This window comes from Pseudophryne corroboree, chromosome 4, assembly GCF_028390025.1.
Source record: "Pseudophryne corroboree isolate aPseCor3 chromosome 4, aPseCor3.hap2, whole genome shotgun sequence".
Lineage (NCBI taxonomy): Eukaryota > Metazoa > Chordata > Amphibia > Anura > Myobatrachidae > Pseudophryne > Pseudophryne corroboree.
The window spans coordinates 933908971-933932063 of record NC_086447.1 but is presented as its reverse complement, the minus strand read 5'-3'; the positions used below and the strand labels follow the sequence as shown (position 1 = coordinate 933932063).

General features: G+C 48.1%; 1 protein-coding gene across 1 annotated transcript in view; it reads left to right on the top strand.

Moving 5' to 3' along the window:
* The window catches only part of USH2A (usherin), a 1656840-nt gene that overhangs the window by 1149223 nt on the left and 484524 nt on the right, over positions 1-23093 (top strand). The window contains exons 43-44 of the mRNA XM_063919430.1: positions 6986-7614; positions 20635-20963. Of these exons, the coding sequence (XP_063775500.1) occupies positions 6986-7614; positions 20635-20963 (958 nt within the window). The remainder of the gene's footprint in view (positions 1-6985; positions 7615-20634; positions 20964-23093) is intronic.

The window sequence follows — 23093 nt, the reverse complement described above, 5'->3', positions numbered from 1 at the left end:
GCACTCCCAATCACTGTCACTGCCATCACTGGCACTCCAAATCACTGGCACTCCCAATCACTGGCACACCTAATCACTGGCACTGCCATCACTGGCACTCCCAATCACTGGCACTCCAAATCACTGGCACTGCCATCACTGGCACTGCCAATCACTGGCACTCCTAATCACTGGCACTCCTAATCACTGGCACACCTAATCACTGGCACTCCCAATCACTGGCACTCCCAATCACTGGCACACCTAATCACTGGCACTGCCATCACTGGCACTCCAAATCACTGTCACTGCCATCACTGGCACTCCAAATCACTGGCACTCCCAATCACTGGCACACCTAATCACTGGCACTGCCATCACTGGCACTCCCAATCACTGTCACTGCCATCACTGGCACTCCAAATCACTGGCACTCCCAATCACTGGCACACCTAATCACTGGCACTGCCATCACTGGCACTCCCAATCACTGGCACTCCAAATCACTGGCACTCCCAAGCACTGGCACACCTAATCACTGGCACTCCAAATCACTGGCACTCCAAATCACTGGCACTCCAAATCACTGGCACTCCAAATCACTGGCACTCCTAATCACTGGCACTCCTAATCACTGGCACTCCTAATCACTGGCACTCCTAATCACTGGCACTCCAAATCACTGGCACTCCAAATCACTGTCACTGCCATCACTGGCACTCCAAATCACTGGCACTCCTAATCACTGGCACTGCCATCACTTGCACTCCTAATCACTGGCACTCCCGATTACTGGCACTGCCATCACTGGCACTCCTAATCACTGGCACTCCTAATCACTGACACTCCCAATCACTTGCACTCCTAATCACTGGCACTGCCATCACTGGCACTCCCAATCACTGGCACTCCCAATCACTGGCACTCCCAATCACTGGCACTCCCAATCACTGGCACTCCTAATCACTGGCACTGCCATCACTGGCACTCCCAATCACTGGCACTCCCAATCACTGGCACTCCCAATCACTGGCACTCCTAATCACTGGCACTCCCAATCACTGGCACTCCCAATCACTGGCACTCCCAATCACTTGCACTCCTAATCACTTGCACTCCTAATCACTGGCACTCCCAATCACTGGCACTCCCAATCACTGGCACTCCCAATCACTGGCACTCCCAATCACTGGCACTCCTAATCACTGGCACTCCTAATCACTGGCACTCCCAATCACTGGCACTCCCAATCACTGGCACTCCCAATCACTGGCACTCCCAATCACTGGCACTCCTAATCACTGGCACTCCTAATCACTGGCACTCCCAATCACTGGCACTGCCAATCACTGTCACTCCTAATCACTAGCACTCCCAATCACTGGCACTGCCATCACTGGTACTCCCAATCACTGGCACTGCCCATCACTGGTACTCCCAATCACTGGCACTCCTAATTACTGGCACTGCTATCACTGGCACTCCCAATCACTGGCACTCCTAATTACTGGCACTGCTATCACTGGTACTCCCAATCACTGGCACTCCTAATTACTGGCACTGCTATCACTGGCACTCCCAAACACTGGCACTGCCCATCACTGGCACTCCCATTCACTGGCACTCCCAATCACTGGCACTCCCAATCACTGGCACACCCAATCACTGGCACTGTCCAGCGCTTTCTGTAGAGCAAGTCTGACAGGTTGTCAGTCACCTCTGTGTGCAGAGGAGGGGAAAGGTCACAGTGGGCATTTTCCACTACCTATAAATATACCAGAAAGGTCATATTTGTTATTCAGATCAATAAGACACGGGGGGAGGGGTATTTAGCCTTGGAGAGAGACACAGTGGAGACGTTACCCAATTAGCTGCTGTTATTTATCTAGCGCAGGCTATGAAATGACACAGTTTAATTTGGGCTACTTCAGTATATCGCTCCAGACTTGATACATCCCCCCTCCAGTGTATCTTAATGTGAAATAACGACATACTGTACATTGCTCTTTAACATTATGTATTTGTAGAAATCAGTTCTATATTGCGCTTTACAGAAATAAGTAGTAGAACTTGCGCTAAGTTTCTTTTATTAAATAACTCGGTAGCGGTAATTGGGGACTAGAATCTGTTATATTCTGTTTTAATGGTCACAAAAGCGAAATGATGTTGCTAGATCTCTGCTCTGGGGCAAAGTAATCAGCATTGGCTGCCGCTCTCCCGGTCCCCGAGGAAGGTCGCAGCACGCTGACCAAAAGTCAGAATAAAACCGTTACCTCCGCATACAGAACAATTCCGCATTATATGTATGTAGTATATATAATCCACATCCACAAACTTCTCCATCTGACATATTTTGTTACATTTTTAAACCCCTGACATTTGAAGCTTAAAAAAACGAAAGCCGTTTTAAACAATTACTAAATGCAAGTATATCTCTTTTTAAGATATATAATAAAATCTACGGCTCTGAGACGCACATATACAGGGAAAAAAAGGAAAATTCTCATAAATGTCAAAACTGGCTTTGGGCAAAAATGAGGGCGATACCGTTCCCCCTGCTCTGCCGTAGCGATTTCTACTTATCAGGATGTGCTTTATAAAGAAGCTAAATGTCCTGGAATTACAGCTGTTCCACTGATCAGTGATTGAGGCAGACTGCTGTTATTGCACCATGTTCTTCCTTGTACCTAGAGAGCAGTAAAGCTGCGATATAATAAAAGGCACCTGCATTTTAAATGAAATTTCAATTGAAAAACTTAACAGCCCTTCAAATTGCAGAATTTAACGCAGACCAGTAAAGCTTAAATAACACTTTCCCTCCACAGACTGAGGCTTTTGCATTCAAGGTGACTTGATTGTGTCGCGTAGTGGAATTATTTACAATTAAGCGCCCTCTCTGGGGGGCTGGGGAGTATTCGCCGGCGCACAACACCTAGGCCGGCATATGGTGGCTCGCTTTCAGTATGCAGCCAAGCTCTTGAACCTTTATGGTAATTGAATCTGTTAGAGTGCTGAGTGGAGGAAGCATAAAAACCTGTTAACCCAAAGGTCAGATCTGTGTATTGTTTATTTATCAGTGGGTAAAAGAGCTAAATCGGCAGCTTCTGTCACAGTCACAATAAAAAATCACCTACAATATTAACAGGGAGTAGATAAATTGCAAAACATGGACGAGAATTGCAAACAGCGGCGATAAGCCGCCGTGGATCCGATGGGTCTTTTACAAATAAAATCTGGATGTATTATCGCAGATTTTAGATCATGGATTGTAATCAGGTATTTAGTCTGTAATATGTAAATCAGGTTAACACTTCGGCGTCTTCCTTCGTCATGTCTGAATGCTTACAAACTGCAAAATAATGATTCGCTATAACTGACAAAGTAAATTACCCCCTAAATAATAACTAAATAGTGTTATTGTGTTACTATAATTTTTGGGGCAGGTAATTTGCTATCTATATAGTAAAATGTTACTTTATAATATTTAAAGGCTGGATACATGGGTGACTGTAACCTGTGACCGGCCTCGAGCGCTGGGTCTCGCAGTAATGGGACACACTGCTACAACCCTGGTTTAGTATCCAGTGGGGTCTAGACCCTGGTAGAAAGTGTACGCTGTCCGTATACCAAGCGTTGGAACCGGTTTATATTAATATAACTGATGCAACTTTTTTTTTTCTTTTTACAAAACTTCACAATACATTGGCCAAGAACTGTCACACCTGAGACCAAGATGACTGCCCTGTCCTGATAAAGTCTAGTAGACAGGGATGTGGATGGGGCAGAGAAGCCTGTTAGCCAATGGCAACATCAGCCTATACTGTATATATAGTCATAAACCGACAGGGAAACGGATGTGGATTAAAAGATCGACAGTGTCTAGATAGACAGTCAATAGGACAACACCAGATGGTCGACAGTCAAAAGGTTGACAAGGTCAAAAGGATATCTGTTAAATGGTCAACCTGGATTTAGATCAACAGGGTCAAAAGTTCAACATGCAATGGTCAACACATCTCTTTTTGTGTTATTTTAATATTAACCCTAACCCTCCCCCTGGTGCCTAACCCTAACCCTCCCCCTAGTGCCTAACCCTAACCCTCCCACTAGTGCCTAACCCTAACCTCCCCCTGGTGCCTAACCCTAACCCTCCCCCTAGTGCCTAACCCTCCCCCTAGTGCCTAACCCTAACCCTCCCCCTGGTGCCTAACCCTCCCCCTAGTGCCTAACCCTAACCCTCCCCCTGGTGCCTAACACTAACCCTCCACCTAGTGACTAACACTAACCCTTCATCTAGTGACTAACACTAACCCTCCCCCCTAGTGCCTAACACTAACCCTCCCCCTGGTGCCTAACCCTAACCCTACCCCTGGTGCCTAACACTAACCCTCCACCTAGTGAATAACCCTAACCTCCTCCTAGTGACTAATACTAACCCTCCACCTAGTGACTAACACTAACCCTCCACTTAGTGCCTAACCCTCCCCCTAGTGCCTAACCCTAACCTCCCCCTGGTGCCTAAGCCTAACCCTCCCCCTGGTGCCTAACCCTAACCCTCCCCTAGTGCCTAACCCTAACCTCCCTCCCATAGCCTAACCCTCCCCCTAGTGCCTAACCCTCCCCCTAGTGCCTAACCCTAACCCTCCCCCTGGTGCCTAACCCTGACCCTCCCCTTAGTGCCTAACCCTCCCCCTGGTGCCTAACACTAACCCTCCACCTAGTGAGTAACCCTAACCTCCCCCTAGTGACTAATACTAACCCTCCACCTAGTGACTAACACTAACCCTCCACCTAGTGAATAACCCTAACCTCCTCTAGTGACTAATACTAACCCTCCACCTAGTGACTAACACTAACCCTCCACTTAGTGCCTAACCCTAACCCTCCCCCTAGTGCCTAACCCTAACCCTCCCCCTAGTGCCTAACCCTCCCCCTAGTACCTAACCCTAACCCTCCCCCTGGTGCCTAACCCTAACCCTCCCCCTAGTGCCTAACCCTCCCCCTGGTGCCTAACACTAACCCTCCCCCTAGTGACTAATACTAACCCTCCACCTAGTGACTAACACTAACCCTCCACTTAGTGCCTAACCCTCCCCCTGGTGCCTAACACTAACCCTCCACCTAGTGACTAACCCTAACCCTCCACCTAGTGACTAACACTAACCCTCCACCCTAGTGCCTAACCCTAACCCTCCCCCTGGTGTCTAACCCTACCCCTGGTGCCTAACACTAACCCTCCACCTAGTGAATAACCCTAACCTCCCCCTAGTGACTAATACTAACCCTCCACCTAGTGACTAACACTAACCCTCCACTTAGTGACTAACCCTAACCCTCCACCAAGTGACTAACACTAACCCTCCCCCCTAGTGCCTAACAATAAACCTCCACCTAGTGCCTAACACTAATTCTCCACACAGTGACTAACACTAACCCTCCCCATAATGACTAACACTAACCCTCCACCTAGAGACTAACACTAACCCTCCACAGAGTGACTAACACTAACCCTCCACCTAGTGACTAACACTAACCCTCCACCTAGTGACTAACACAAAGCCTCCACCTAATGACTAACCCTAACCCTCCCCCTGGTGCCTAACAATAACTCTCCACCTAGTGACTAACACTAACCCTCCCCCTGGTGCTTAAACCCCCCCCCCCCCCCAGTGCCCTAACCCTACCCCCCCCCCCCCCCTAGTGCCTAACTCTATCCATTTCTCTGGTCCCCAACCTTAACCCTCCACCTAGTGCCTAACCATAATTTGGCCCTTCAGCAGCCTAACCCTAGCACTCTGCCATAAGTCATTTTTAATTTGCAAAAATCTTCCTTTGGTTGATTAGAGGTGACAGGAAGTAGATTGCAGTTTGTGTGGCCAGCACTGCATAGCATAGCAGCGGCAGGCATATATGATCAGGCTAGTCACATACAGTGCTACAGGTATGGGTAAGTCATGGTTTCCAGTGACCTGTGAGTCCCAGCAGCTGCTGCCACCCTCTGCGCTCTATCATGTCTATAACTGTACTCAGTGCCCGCCCTGACCAATGTGGTGCCATGCATCTCCAGCCACTGGCTACAAGTGCTATTCTGCTGCTTTATGCGTCACGCATTCCCCACACCTCTGAGATTGTAAGCTCCTTTGACCAAGGTCATCTCTACCTTCTCCTTCATGTCATTGTACTTAATTTCTATGTATCTTAATATTATTTTTTATTATTATTATCATTTATTTATATGGCGCCACAAGGGTTCCGCAGCGCCCAATTACAGAGTACATATGCACATAATCAAAACAGTGACTTACAGTTGAAATCAATTTTGGACAAGTACAGGGTAACTATGCATAACTACACCAGTAAATGACAGAGATAAGTTCCAGGTGGCCCAAAAACTGATTTGGGCAGTTGAGAATTATTAAAGAAGAAAAGGGTGAGCACGTGAGGGAAGAGGGCCCTACTCGTGAGAGCTTACATTCTAGGGGTAGGGGTAGACAGACAGGGGTGACACAGATGGGGTACATAGAGAGCATGGAACAGGGGGTTAGGATGAGATTTGGCTGGGTTTGGTACTGCGTAATATGTTGCTGCTTTGTGAACTATACGAATGCTAACAATTCATGAATATAATTGCTGTCTGTAACATTTCTCTTCCATGCCAGAGAGGTACCCGCTCCCAGTAACACGTTATCCACTATTAGATCATGAGGTTTCCCAACGTCCAATCAAAAGTGCCTCTGAGAGTGCAGCTCTAACGTTTGTTTGTCGTAAAATTGCATGATTTTAAAATTGTTGAAAATGAAGATTAGAGGTGACGGCAATAGTTTAGCACATAACATTTGTCACATAGAATTCTTATTTTTACTGTCTTATTGTTGGAACTGCATTTGTGTCTTTTCACCTCCGTTCCCTCGTTATCGTTATTTTCACCAGGCTGTAAATATTAGGTAACATTTGTTCTCATGATACAATAGTATTACAGTGCAATTTCCATGTTTGTCTTCCACAGAACCAGAATTCATGGACCCTCCTCTTCCTTCCTCTGTGAAACCAAGATCCATAACCATCACTTGGCAATCGCCAACAAAACCAAACGGTATAATAACCCACTACAACCTCTACCAAGATGGAAGCCTGCAGGTGGTTGTTCCAGGAAACAGCTCCAGCTTCACGTTTGATGGTTTAGTTCCATACACGAGTTACCGGTATCAGCTGGAGGGGTGCACATCTGCAGGTTGCTCGCTATCACAAGAGTCGCTGGTCATAGAGACCCTTCCAGATGCCCCAAGCTACGTCCTGGCGCCTGACCTCTGGTCTGAGAGCCCCACATCAGTGACCATTCGGTGGAAGCCTCCGCTCCACCCAAATGGTGTCCTGGAAAAGTTTAGTATTGAGAGGCGGCTAAAGGGGGCAGAAGACGTGCACATGGTAGTAACGTTACCTGGAGATGCTCCAAGGCAGTACATGGATGAGACAAGTGACCTTAACCCCTGGGTGACATATGAGTACAGGATTGTGGCCACAACCTATAACGGAGGAACAAACCGCAGCGACTGGTCAGAAGTCACAACAAGACCCTCAAGACCAGTTGGGGTCCAGGCTCCAGAAGTAACTATATTAGGCCCGTATGCAGCAAAGGTAGGTCTACGTGTTATTCACCATTACTTTCTGTCATCCTTGTGCGGTACAAGGAGCCTTTACACAATGCTGCTATGTTGTGGTAACTTGGGGCTGTATTTATTAAGCCGCAGCATTTTCAAGCTGCTGATTTTCTGGGGAGTTTGACCCCGAAATTTAAAGCTACCAAAAAAACCCGGTGTATTTTCCATTTATCATTATTGGCAGTTTCAGTTTTGGGAATGAAAACTAGCGAGTCGGCAGTTTGCAGAAACCGGCGCTTAGTATATTTTAGTCCTGTGGGGCTAATTCAGACCTGATCGATGCTGTGCGTTTTGGCACAGCAGCAATCAGGCCTGAACTGGGCATGCGCCCGGCACCGCAGTGCACCGCCGCAATGGCAGAAAGCCGACGGCTGTCTTAGCCATGCGATCGTCTCTGCCTGATTGACAGGCAGAGGCGGTCGCTGAGTGGGAGGAGGCAGGCTGGCGTCATTTAGCCGCCGTTTAGGGGGCACGGTCCGGGCAACGCAGGCGTGCCTGGACCATTGGGGGGCGGGCTGTGGCGGCTACATGATGTCACACGCAGCCGCTGCGACCCGGGCTGCGAAGGGTAGCTCCCGCCAGCGCGCAGGAGCTGCACTGGCTGGGAGTTACTCTTCCAGTACAAAAGCATCACCGCTGTGCGATGCTTTTGTATTTGTGCCGGGGGGGGGGGGGGGGGGCGGACTGACATGCGGGGCGGACTAGGCCTGTGCTGGGCGTCCCCCCGCATGTCAGGGAAGCTGATCGTAAATGTGCTAAATTTATCACATCTCCGATCAGGTCTGAATTACCCCCTATATCCTCTGCTCCCAGGACTGAAGTCCAATATGAAGTTCTATGGGCATAAGTTAGACCTGATCGTAAAGGTGCGAAAAAACGCACATCTACGATCAAGATCTTAGGCATGCGGGCTGACACCCAGCACAGGACTATTTCGCCCCGCATGCCAGGCGCTACCCCCCCCCCCCCCTCCAAGCCTGCGTTGTCCGGACCGTGCCCCCCCAACACCGCCGCAAAGCCTCCCCAACACCGCTGACCACGCCCCTGACCGCCCCACAACCGCCTCTGCCTGTCAATCAGGCAGAGACGATCGCACAAGTGAGATGCCTTCGCATCTCACTGTGTGCGCACACGCAGTGTGGCTATTGCGCGTGCGCACACAACACAGGGTCTCAGCCGCCGATCACCAGGTCTGAATAGGCCCTATGGCCGTCATTCCGAGTTGATCGCTCGTTAGCTGCTTTTAGCAGCATTGCACACGCTAGGCCGCCGCCCTCTGGGAGTGTATCTTCGCTTAGCAGAAGTGCGAACAAAAGATTAGCAGAATTGTGAATAGAAATTTCTTAGCAGTTTCTGAGTAGCTCCAGACTTACTCCTACATTGCGATCAGCTCAGCCCGTTTCGTTCCTGGTTTGACGTCACACACACGCCCTGCGTTCGGACAGCCACTCCCCCGTTTCTCCAGACACTCCCGCGTTTTATCCTGGCACGCCTGCGTTTTTCCGCACACTCCCAGGAAATGGTCAGTTTCCGCCCAGAAACACCCACTTCCTGCCAATCACACTCCGATCATTTCAACGATGAAAATTCTTTGTTCTGCCGTGAGTAAATCTACTAAGTTTTGAGCTAAAATACTTAGCGCATGCGCACTGCGTACCATGCGCATGCGCATTTTCCCATTAATCGCTCCGTTGCGAAAATCAGCAACGAGCGATCAACTCGGAATGACCCCCCTTTGTCCCTTGCAATGAGAACAGTCAGTGGGTGCACTTTTACGAGAGATGTCGCTGTTTTTCAGGATACTTGGGGTATGTGCGAATAATAATTAAAATAGTTGTAAGCAGGATTTTGGACTGAAGGACTCCCTAAGAAGTTTTCAATTATTTCTGGAATCATCTGGGACTGCGCACTGGAGGGCCGGATAACTACGTACCATTGTTTTGGCTCGCATACAAACTTCATTCAAGGGAAATTAGTGAAACCAAACAAGAGGGATTTTTCTAGCTCCGAAACGTCTTTTGTGTAAACAGGCACATGCTTCCGTGAGTATAGGCTTGTCCGTATGCCAGAAGCACTGCTACACCGGTTCCATCAGCGGAGCACAGAGCGTAGCACAATTGCGGAGTGTGAGAGGTTTATCTTGTGATCCTTTCTTTGATGTTTTGATAATTTTGCGGATTTAGGAAAAACTGAATTTATCTGTCTGGATTGGAGAAATGAAATGCGCAATGCGTTCTCTGAGTATCACATAGGATCACCAACCCTCAAAATTGGAATTTTTAGACACAAATTGTAAAAGTAAAGTGTGACTTTAGTGCTAACCTGACGTCGCGCTGCGGCTCAGTTTAACGCTAACATGCATCGTGGGATGGGCTTAAACGTCCGATCAACTTAAAAAAGAAACAATAGATCATAAAATTCTAACTTTGTTCCAGTCTCAAATTTGTGACCCGATCGTCAGCCGCAAGGCTCTAACATTTGTGGAAAATCAAACTTTCTTAACATTTCATTTATTTTAAATGTTGGTTAAATTGATGTGTTCCTATTGTGATGTTCACAAGTGATATCGCCCCTTTCATACAATTCAAAAAGAAATAATATTTACCTCTTAATAAAGTTACTGTAAACATTATTTTTGCACCCACATATATTAATAAAATAATACTGCCCTCATATGGTTTTTATTAATGTTATTATCCTCCTTCATCAACACATGATTGTTCTTATTATGGGGTCAATCTTATTAGCTGCGAAGGCTGCGATGTGCCGTTTCTGCGCCGGCGATGTTACCTGATCTCGCACCCTTCGCGGGCTGAAATCAGCACCAAGTCGCACAAAATTGCCTGGAGCCCTGTGGGGCCGAGAGCACTTTTGTGCAAATGAGTGAGATCATCGTGGCTAATAGGATTGACCCCAAAAGTGTTGTGAGTCCTCCCCTTCCCATTGGCTACAGATAGATGCAGGTTTTATCATCGAGAGTTTGGGCCATTTGTAGACTTCCGGCAAGCTTCAATCGAACCCTCCAACTGCTGGAGAATAAAATAGGCAGTTCGGAGGTGAAAACCGCAGGCGATTGATGGCGGTAGAAAATGCCACCAAATCTACGCTTTAGTACATCAGCATGCCGAGCCGCGCCTTAGTACGCCTCCCATGTATTCCTTAGATGTACACGCACTTCCTAGTCGCAGGTACACTTGCCGCACCCGGCTGGCGGCGAATACAGCAAGCAGCAGGCTACATGAGAGTGGCCACATCTGTAGATCTCTCTGTACCTACAGCCATCTTTACGTTAGTATGTAGGTTTGCATTTGCTATAATTAATTAGAGTGGAAGTTCCCTTTAAAGAAAACATTAACTCGGCGTCTCTTTTGTAGGAAAATGGTTAAATAGAAGCGATAGACTCAGACAGGAGAAATGCAAACGCACAAAAAGTACAAAGGATAAAAAAAAAAAGATAATGATCTCTCTGATTTTAAAAGCCGCTTTCATTATACCAAAAATCAATAAAAAGGCACTAAAACAAAGCCTGACGCGTTTCATGCCATCATTAGAACTTCATCAAAAGCTTTATTGAAAAGGTAGGCACAGGTCCAGGTGTATAAAGCAAGTAGAACACTCGTGGGAAACACATTACATTCGCATACTTTACATCGATCATCATTGAATTCTGGAACAGTGTATAGAGCTGCCGCCGTAAGAAAGGCCGCACACAACATATGGATAATATACTATAATACATAACACATGACACATAATCTATATGGGCGCTATATTGTGGGGCAAGGCAGGTGCGCCCACAGCGTTCTTGCGTTTCTGGGGGGACAGGGCCACTCCTTCTGGTGACTGACAACACACCCTATCATGCCGTTTTTGGTTCTAATTTCATCGTCATGTTTTGGTTTTGCAAATCCACCCTCGAGTTTTTGGATTTAATATCTGAATCTTTGGTTTGGTATTTCTTGAAAATGGGCAAAAACAGCTAAAACCGTGTAATATTTGCAATCCAAAACCCCAGATTTGGATTTAAAATCCCGAACCGTGGGAAGGTCCGGACTGGGGTTTGGTTCGGTTTGGAACCACAAACTTCAGGTGGGTTCAGATTTCTAGAGAACTGATCCACACTTCTCTGATTTTTATACCCTTAATGTATTTTTAGTTTATGAAGTGCGTGCTATTTCTGAAGTTATCTGTTGCTAAAAAAATTTTTATAAAAATAAGATGATTTTGTTCTGAATTCCAATAATATTTCTAAGCACAAAGGGGGTCATTCCGAGTTTTCCGCTTGCTGCTAATTTTAGCAGAATTGCTAATAGGCTAAAATCCGTCAGTTCTGCGCATGCGTATGCACAGCAGGGCGCACGCGCTAAGCTATTTTACACAAAACTATGCTATTTTACTCATGGGCGAACAAAGCTTTTCAGTCGCTCTGCTGATCGTAGTGTGATTGACAGGAAGTGGGTGTTTCTGGGCGGAAACTGTCCGTTTTCAGGGAGTGTGCTAAAAAACGCAGGCTTGCCAGGTAAAAACGCAGGAGTGGCTGGAGAAACGGGGGAGTGGCTGGCCGGACGCAGGGCGTGTTTGTGACGTCAAACCAGGAACTAAACGGACTGAGGTGATCGCAATCTAGGAGTAGGTCTGGAGTTACTCAGAAACTGCAGGGAAATACTTAATAGCAGAATTGCTAATCTTTCGTTAGCAATTCTGCTAAGCTAAGATGCACTCCCAGAGGGCGGCGGCTTTGCGTTTGCATTTCTGCTAAAAGTAGCTAGCGAGCGAACAACTCGGAATTACCCCCAAAGTCCTAAACCCACCTCATGGCAACACAAAATGATCTAGTCTGCTGATCAGGGTGACTCTGACTTTGCACTGCGTGCAGTATGATCATCTGCCACTGACTGTGTCCTGATACAATGTTACTCATGTCACAGCAAACAGCCCCTCGGGGGCCCAGGTCCCAGGAAACTCTGCCGCACGAGCTTCTTTTTTTCGTTCAAAGTGCGCATCTTATTAACGTGAATAAAACAACTGCGATATACAGAACTGCGTTGCTGGCTCACACTGATCAATGTGATGTGATACAATTGCACATCTGTGTGTGACTGCGTCTGATGCCGTGATGCAGCGGCCGCGTCTTTCTCTCACCCCGAGTTCCGTTGTGCATCATCTGCGGCTTTGTACATGTTTAAAACTAATTTGTGTTCTGTTAAGGTGTCAGCCCGGTGCCTCTAGTACAGCGTGAAAGGGTTTCCCTGCGTCTCTGCTGCAAATAAGATGTAACATTTAAAGAAGACTGCTGTACGCTGCGGTCGTAGCATATGGCGTATAGACGCTAGGTGTCTGAGAGCACATCTGTAACTCCTCCGTTACCCATATCAGTCATATTACCTCTGGGCGCAGGTTCTCTACCTCATTTATTTACATCCGTTTACATCAGTGATGAGCAGAACTCCTGCAGCCGCTTCTTGTAGCATCAGCCGTAATCTGTAACGGAGGAGGCATATGAGAGGCACCGCAGGGCGAGGCGTCCGTGCTAACATCTTCATCAGCGATCGCTATGTGTCCCAAGGTTACTATACAATGGCTTGTGTATAATATATAATGGGGCCTGATAAGTATTATTGTGCGTTTTGTCAAGAAAACAAGACGTTGTGGTTGTACAGTAGCTGCCCCCCGAGCTTAAATCCTGATCACCAAATCAATGAGCAAACTGCTTATGCTGCTGTGAATACGCCGTCTTATGAGCTCTGCTGCTTTCACGCTTCACATTGCCAAGATACAGCCTGGAAGCCGGCGAGCCGGAGGAGAACCAGCGAGCCCAGCAATGGGGATTACACATTCATCCCCTGCCATTGTTTAATCACTGTCCTTGAAATTTAGAGAGGTGCAAAGTGCAACATCAGCCTCAAAAGCCTTAGGGGACATTGCGACTGAGGCTGACACCCTGTGCCCCGCCAGCCATGGTGGAACTAATAATTCCAGCATGCCCTGGCAGTCAGCAGAGAGCCACAGGTTGTGTAAAGCTCTTGGGATGCATAGATAGACCTGGGGGTATATTTACTAAGCTCCCGATTTTGACCGATTTTGCGTTTTTTCTTCAAAGTGTCATCTCAGGAATTTACTAAGCACAAATCTCGGCAGTGATGAGGGCATTCATATTTTTTTTGAAGTCCAAGAAAAAAAATACGAATGAATACACCATAGGTCAAATACGCCTGTTATTTTATACAACTCGGTAATTTACTAAAATTTGTATTTCACAAACACTGCCGGCAACAACCAAACACTGCCGTGAATAAATACAAATCGTAAAAAAAGCAGTTTTAAAATAGACCTGCTTTTTTTTACCGTGTTCTGATAGGCATGCACGGATCCGTGAGATCCGTGCATGTTTATCAGTGGGAATGTTTATCAGTGGGAAGGCGTGGGAAAGTGTTAATTTTTTCCAAAAAAAAATGCGTGGGGTCCCCCCTCCTAAGCAAAACCAGCCTCGGGCTCTTTGAGCCGGTCCTGGTTCACAAAATATGGGGAAAAAATGACATGGGTTCCCCCATATTTCATAAACCAGCACCGGGCTCTGCGCCTGGTCCTGGTTCCAAAAATACGGGGGACAAAAAGCGTAGGGGTCCACCGTATTTTTGAAACCAGCACCGGGCTCCACTAGCCAGATACATAATGCCAGAGCCGGGGGACACTTTTATATTGGTCCCTGCGGCCCTGGCATTACATACCCAACTAGTCACCCCTGGCCGGGGTACCCTGGAGGAGTGGGAACCCCTTAAATCAAGGGGTCCCCCCCCTCCAGCCACCCAAGGGCCAGGGGTGAAGCCCGAGACTGTCCCCCCCATCCAAGGGCGGCGGATGGGGGCCTGATAGCCTTGTGAAAAAATTTGAATATTGTTTTTAGTAGCAGTACTACAAGTCCCAGCAAGCCTCCCCCGCAAGCTGGTACTTGGAGAACCACAAGTACCAGCATGCGGTGGAAAACCGGGACCGCTGGAACCTGTAGTACTACTACTAAAAAAATACCCCCAAAAAAACAGGACACACACCGTGAAAATATAATTTTATTACATACAAGCACACCACCATACATACATACTTACCTATGTTCCCACGAGGCACGGTCTCTTGTCCCAGTAGAATCCTCGGGGTACCTGTTAAAAAATTATACTCACATAATCCAGGGTATCTTGTTTTCTTTGTATAATCCACGTACTTGGCAAAAAAATAAAACGGAACCCGACCACGCACTGAAAGAGGTCCCATGTTTACACATGGGACCCCTTTCCCCGACTGCCAGGACCCCCCCTGACTCCTGTCAAAGAGGGTCCCTTCAGCCAATCAGGGAGCGCCACGTCGTGGCACTCTCCTGATTGGCTGTGTGCTCCTGTAGTGTCTTTCAGGCTCCACACGGCAGAGATACAATATAGCGCCTATGCGCTCCATTGTATCCAATGGTGGGAACTTTGCGGTCAGCGGTTGATCGAAAGTAACCTCACCGCTGACCGCAAAGTTCCCACCATTGGATACAATGGAGCGCATAGGCGCTACATTGTATCTCTGCCGTGTGGAGCATGAAAGACACTACAGGAGCACACAGCCAATCAGGAGAGTGCCACGACGTGGCGCTCCCTGATTGGCTGAAGGGACCCTCTTTGACAGGAGTCAGGGGGGGTCCTGGCAGTCGGGGAAAGGGGTCCCATGTGTAAACATGGGACCCCTTTCAGTGCGTGGTCGGGTTTCCGTTTTATTTTTTTGCCAAGTACGTGGATTATACAAAGAAAACAAGATACCCTGGATTATGTGAGTATAATTTTTTAACAGGTACCCCAAGGATTCTACTGGGACAAGAGGACCGTGCCTCATGGGAACATAGGTAAGTATGTATGTATGTATGGTGGTGTGCATGTATGTAATAAAATTATACTTTCACGGTGTGTGTGTCCTGTTTTCTTTGGGGTATTTTTTTAGTAGTAGTACTACAGGTACCAGCGGGCCCGGTTTTCCACCGCATGCTGGTACTTGTGGTTCTCCAAGTACCAGCTTACGGGGGAGGCTTGCTGGGACTTGTAGTACTGCTACTAAAAACAATATTCAATTTTTTTCACAAAGCTATCAGCCCCCCATCCGCCGCCCTTGGATGGGGGGGACAGCCTCGGGCTTCACCCTTGGCCCTTGGGTGGCTGGAGGGGGGGGGACCCCTTGATTTAAGGGGTTCCCACTCCTCCAGGGTACTCCTGCCAGGGGTGACTAGTTGGGTTTGTAATGCCAGGGCCGCAGGGACCAATATAAAAGTGTCCCCCGGCTGTGGCATTATGTACCTGGCTAGTGGAGCCCGGTGCTGGTTTCAAAAATATGGGGGACCCCTACGCTTTTTGTCCCCAGTATTTTTGGAACCAGGACCAGGCGCAGAGCCCGGTGCTGGTTTATGAAATATGGGGGAACCCCTGTCATTTTCCCCCCCATATTTTGTGAACCAGGACCGGCTCAAAGAGCCCGAGGCTGGTTTTGATTAGGGGGGGGGGGGACCCCACGCATTTTTTGGGGGGGATTTTTATCAGTGTTCTTTTTTTTACGAAAGGTGCACAATGAAGCCCTGAACGGATCTCACAGATCCGGCCGAGATTCATTGTGTTAATGTCGGCAGTGTTTTACAATTCACTCCTGTAAAACACTGCCAAAAATACGAATGACATCGACATCGGAAAACACGAAAATGCAGAATACGACATCTTAGTAAATTAGTCGTAATAAATTCAAAAAGTTTCAATTTTACACTTTCGATGTCATTCGTGTTTGAACTTTAACCTCATTCGGAAAAATACGAATTTTAGTAAATTTACCCCCTGGATGGCAACGCTCAGCATTGTATCAGAAGTGTTCTGTAGATGGAAATACTGTTATTACAAGTAGAAACAAAACGTTTCATTTTATGTAGATTGGAATTGATATGACGTTGTCGTGTTACGGGTGACGCGCCTTTTATCTGACTTATATTTCTAACGTTATGTAAAGGTGTCGACAGAAACATGGCGTCTACTGTCATTTAAAAGAAAAAGTGTTTTTGAGAAATACGTTTCTGGAGAGGGTCTTATAGTGATGGTGGGAGAGATCACAGGTCCTCGTATACATAGTGCTGCTATCATGGGGGTAATTCAGACCTGATTGCTAGCAGGCGATTTTTGCAGTCCTGCGATCAGATAGTCGCCGCCCATAGGGGAGTGTATTTCCGCTGTGCAAGTGTGCGATCGCATGTGTAGCAGAGCGGTACAAACAGATTTTGTGCAGTCTCTGCGCAGCCCAGGACTTACTCAGCCGCTGCGATCACTTCAGCCTGTCCGGTCAGACACCCTCCCTGCAAACACTTGTACACGCCTGCGTTTTTCCAGACACTCTGTGAAAACGGTCGGTTGCCACCCACAAACACCCTCTTCCTGTCAATTTCCTTGCGAACGCCCGTGCAAATGGATCCTTCGCACAAACCCGTTACTGACTGGCGATACCTTTTGGAGCCGTCCGCTGTGCCTGCGCATTGCGGTGCATACGCATGTGCAGTTCGGATCTGATCACCCCGCTGTGCGAAAACGCACAGCAGCGATCAGATCTGAATGACCCCCATAGTGGTCTTCCTTATACTGGCCCATATGTGACTTGCGGTCAGAATGCATGGAAGCACTTTTCACACTTCCTAAATACTAGGACAGAAATAAGCGTAGGTGGGGGAGGAATGGGGGCTAACGCTCCTACGTGAAATGTGCAGCCTACTGTGCAAAGCACAATCGTACAGCCGGCAGCGCAACGGAGTATGCTGGTGCTATATAAGTAACTGTTAATAAATAAAGCTCTTATCGTGCGTACTGCAAGAGATCAGACTTCTGCGTAGAGGAGAATCCCTGAGGTCACAGACTGGCACTAGAGACAACAGTATCTTACACTTACTGTATGGGGGGAGATGTATCAAGGTCCATTTACTACTTATGCTTTACTGCTATTCGCAGCAAATAGAAATGATCTACCGCCCAATTGTGTCTTAGAACCCAGTGCATGGAGTCCCTGTGCTCTGCGCATTTGCGGTCCGCTGTACAGATCCCTCTCCCGGGACTTTTTGAAAAATGCAGCCTCTGGGCTACAGCAGTAAATTCTGCTAGAAAGCAGCCCCACAAGACTCTATCAGGTCTGAAAATGGGGTATTGCCACAGATAGCCTTCACTTTATCTCTCTCCAAGGCTTGATACATCTCCCCCTCTGTCACCAGGGCAAGGTGAGTCTGAGAATACTGTTGAACTGTAGTCCTGCACCAAACGTGTCTCAAAGTATAAATCACCTATTTACAGTAGCTCACAGGTGCCGCCAGCTGCTGCATGCAAGCAATTTTTGGGGGCAAGGTGTCTAGAGCCTGCAGGCGTATATCTGGTGATCTGCAGAGTAAGCCCTTACTGTATATTCAGGGGCTCAGGGAGGAGGGGCAGCGGGTTCTGGTTACCCAGGCCCAGCATAGTCTAAGAGGCCTGGCGGGGAACCCAGTGAGCTGCAGCGGATAAATGATCCCTCCCTTAGTGCCCACCACCGTGAAGCGGCAACATATGCTGCAGAGATGGACATTTCTCCACAGATTGCCCGGCGGGCCCATCTGGAGGGTCGTGGCTACATTTCCGATTATTTAGCAACGCCCTCTGTCTGCCCCGGGCTCATAGTTTGTCTCAGCGGCCCCATTTATATTCAAAATGATTAGTTTATTTTTGAAGTTTAGCGCTATCCTCTAATGTAGCCTGCGGAGAATAGTGCAGTGTTGCAGGCAGCACATTGCAGCTGATTTGTGAGATCCCAGGGAATTTCTTTCTAAATATCTCAATAAGAAACTTTTGGCCTAGGGGTGTCATGAAAAAATACCTGATACTCTAGGGCACCGTGATTCAAAAAAAAGTATGGGAACCACTGCCCTGACCCTCCCCCCGCAGCCTAGCCCTAACCTCCCCCCTCAACCTAACCCTCCACCCAAAGCCTAACCCTAACTCCTCTCCTGCAGCACATCACTAACCTCCCCTCCGCAGCCTATCACTAACTGCCCGCTTCCGCAGCCTAACCCTGACCTCCCCTCCCGGCTCCCACATCCTAACCCTAACCTCCCCTCCAAAAGCCTAACACTAACTCCGCTCCTGCAACCTATCCCTAACCTCCCCTCCCAAAGCCTAATTCAAACTGCCCCCTCCCGCATCCTAACCCTAACCTCCCTCCCACATCCTAAACCTAACCTCCCCCCCCAACCTAACCGTAACCTGCCTCCCAAAGCCTAACCCTAACTCCGTTCATGCAGCCTATCACTTACCTCCCCTTCCGCTGCCTAATCCTAACCTCCCCTCCCAAAGCCTAATCCTAACCTTCCCCTTCAGCCTAACCCTAACCTCCCCTCCCACAGCCTAATCCTAACCTCCCCACCTGCAGCCTAATCCTAATCTCCCTCCCAAATCCTAACCTCCCCCCTCAGCCTAACCCTAACCTCCCCTCCTGCATCCTGACCCTAACTTCGCCTCCTGCATTCTAACCCTAACCTCCGCTCCCTCGGCCTAATCCTAACCTCCCCTCCCACAGCCTAACCCTAACCTCCCCTCCCGCAGCCTAACTCTTACCTCCCCTCCCACATCCTAACCTTAACCTCCCCCCTCAGCCTAACCCTAACCTCCCCTCCTGCAGTCTAACCCTAACCTCCCATCCCACATCCTAACCCTAACTTTCCCCTTCAGCCTAACCCTAACCTCCCCTCCTACATCCTGACCCTAACCTCCCCTCCTGCATTCCAACCTCCCCTCCCGCAACCTAATCCTAACCTCCCCTCCCACAGCCTAACCCTGACCTCCCCTCCCGCAGCCTTACCCTAACCTCCCATTCCACATCCTAACCTTAACCTCCCCCCTCAGCCTAACCCTAACCTCCACTCCCGCAGCCTAACCCTAACCTCCCCCCTCAGCCTAACCCTAACCTCCCCTCCCACAGCTTAACCCTAACCTCCCCCCTCAGCCTAACCCTAACTTCCCTCCCACAGCCTAAGCCTAACCCTAACCTCCCCTCCCGCAGCCTAATCCTAACCGTCCCCTCCCACATCCTTACCCTAACCACCCCTCCCGCAGCCTAATCCTAACCGTCCCCACCCACAGCCTAACCCTAACCTCCCTTCTTGCAGCCTAACCCTAACCTCCGCTTCCACAGCCTAACCCTAACCTCCCCTCCCACAGCCTAATCCTAACCGTCCCCACCCACAGCCTAACCCTAACTTCCCTCCCACAGCCTAACCCTAACCTCCCCTCCCACATCCTAACCCTAACCTCCCCCCTCAGTCTAACCCTAACATCCCTCCCACAGCCTAACCTCCCATCCCGCAGACTGACCCTAACCTCCCCTCCCGCAGCCTAACCCTAACCGCCCCCTCCGACAACGTAACCCTAACCTCCCTCCTCAGCCTAACCCTAACCTCCCCTTCCCCTAACCCCAAACACCCCGCAACTCCTGCTAGCCTGACTTTAACCTCCCCCTGCATCCTAACCCTAACCCCCCCCCCGCAGAGCCTAACCCCTAACCACCTCTGCTGCATCCTAACCCTAAGCTACCTCCCCAAGCCTAACCCTGACCTCCCACCCACCGCCTGAAGCCTAACCGCAACTTTCCCCTGCAGCCTAACCCAAAAGCCTAACCCCCCCATTCCCCGCAGCTGAACCCTAACCGCCGGCATCCTAAAACTGTCAACATTTCACATGGTGACATTTTAGATGTCGACATTGTGAAATTGTCGACACCGTGAGGATGCCGACCTGGTGCCTGTTTACAGTTTGAGCCATGTCAATGATCTGATGTTGACATTGTGGTGTTGATCTTATAACGTTTGCTCTCGACCATTCGACCGGATCCCGGTTTTGGTAATTCATAACTCGTGTAAATCAGTGAGATTTAATGTTTTATCTGGTTTGTTTCAGTCAATATAATGACATAATTATTTTCCTTTCAGGTCACCTGGAAGCCCCCCCTTAAAGCAAACGGAGAAATATTGCGCTATGAGATCCGCATACCGGAACCTCGGGTGGTTATAACGGACACTACGTTACTAAGCTACACCGTCACAGGTCTCATCCCATACACTAACTACTCTGTGAGCGTTGTGGCCTCCTCTGGTGGGGGAACGTATATTGGGGGAAGCACTGAAAGCTTGCCGACTCTAGTGACCACTCAGCCGGCACCGCCTGAGGGCGTCAGCCCCTTATCTGTGGTTCCTGTTAGTGAGACCTTCATAGCCCTCACCTGGCAGCTTCCTTCCAGGCCCAATGGACCAGACATAAGGTAACGTGGAGATCACACCTGTGCACATAGCCCAGCTCAGAACCAGCTTTTCCACAGAACAGAACATACAGCTTGAAGCTGCACTTGGGAGTTGTGGGTACAGATATGTAAATATCACCTTTTTATATTTGGTGGGCTTAATATTTAGATACAGATACAGCGAGTTATTATACAGTAAGTCCATGTTTTACCGTAGTCCTAGGTAAGCTTCAGGACGCTATATGGGATAGTCAGAAGCACTCTCTATATTAATATTAGTTACACATTATCAGAAAGCTGGAGAGTTGTAGCCCACGTGAGTGACATAAATGAGTTTTTGTGAAGGCGCATTAATTACATGTCATCTTCTTTGTGTGATGTCACTACAATCCACTTATAAGTGATGACATCACTCATCGAACATAAAGATATTATTTTCACAGCCTGGATTTATGCATAGGCTACATAAATCCACTCCTAGGGCCAGATGTACTAAGCATTGGCTAGAGATAAAGTACCAGCCAATCAGCTCCTAACTGTCATCTTTCAAACACCGCCTGTTACATGGTAGTTAGGAGCTGATTAACTGGTAATTTATCTCTCTCCACAATATATCTCTCCAAGGCTTAGTACATCCCCCCTGGGTGATATAAGGCGCCCATAACTTTATTGCGATTAACATCAACCTTTCTTTAAGCTAGCTTATCACTAAAATAAAACGACACACTGAAATAAAGACACAGACACGGTAGCTGGAGTTAAAGGTCAGACGATATTTATTGATCGCTGACCAACTCTTTAAACTATAATTGTAATTAAAATTGAAATTAATTTGGATTGTAAAGTTAAATTTAGATTGGAGGATGGCAAAGGAAAAGTCGCTACCAGACACCAGCTCCAGTCACCTAGATGAAAACCACCAAACCAAGGAGGGGAGTACCCAGACCCCACCTGCTTCCTGCATAACCCGCATTGTGCTGGCCTCACCCCTCTTTTCTCTGGCAAACGTTCGGTTCCCGCAGGGGAACGTCTAAATGTCCAACCGCAAGAGAAGGACACACCTGCCGTCCTTCTAAAGAGGGTGCCCCACAATGACCACTTATGCCTGTTTGACCGCTGGTTGGTAGCGACTTCCCGCCAATCTGGCTGTCAATAGCCAACTGAATAGAAACAAACAAATCAAATATAATCAGGGAGGGCGGGAGGGCATACAAAATGGCAAGAGGAAGTCTGAGGCACATGACTATGGATTATATATTATCCTGAGACCAACCTCTAAAACCTTGACGGACAACCCTATGATCCTATAGGAAAAAACAACCGGAAACCATGATCTACCTAGCAACTGCTTAGTCATAAAACTACCAATCACAAAAAATTGGGCTCTTATATGGCCTCAGGCTTATCCAGCCTTCAGCTAATCTAAGGCGCCCATAACTTTATTGCGATTAACATAAGCCTTTCTAAAGCTAGCTTATCACTAAAATAAAACGACACACTGAAATAAAGACACAGACACGGTAGCTGGAGTTAAAGGTCAGACGATATTTATTGATCGCAGACCAACTCTTTAAACTATAATTGTAATTGAAATTTAAATTAATTTAGATTGTAAAGTTAAATTCGGATTGGAGGATGGCAAAGGAAAAGTCGCTACCAGACACCAGCTCCAGTTACTTACATGAAAACCAACCAACCAAGGAGGGGACTACCAAAACCCCGCCTCCTCCCTGCATAACCCGCATTGTGCTGGCCTCACCCCTCTTTTCTCTGGCAAACGTTCGGTTCCCGCAGGGGAACGTCTAAATGTCCACCCGCAAGGTAAGGACACACCTGCTGTCCTTCTAAAGAGGGTGCCCCACAATGACCACTTATGCCTGTTTGACCGCTGGTTGGTAGCGACTTCCCGCCACAAAGGTTTAACAAAACCGCCCCCGCCATCCGAACAAAGAAACAAGAAAAAACTAAAGAGCCCTAACGGAAAGGACCAAAAACATTCTCCAAGAAAACCTGAACTCCGTCCGGAGAAAGATGAACCACATCCTCCTTGTAGAACTGCCTATTACGCAGTACAAGTAAAGGATGCCTGACAGCCACGCCACCTATGGCCCTAACAAACAGCGACACCGCTGAATTCACCTTCTTGTGAGC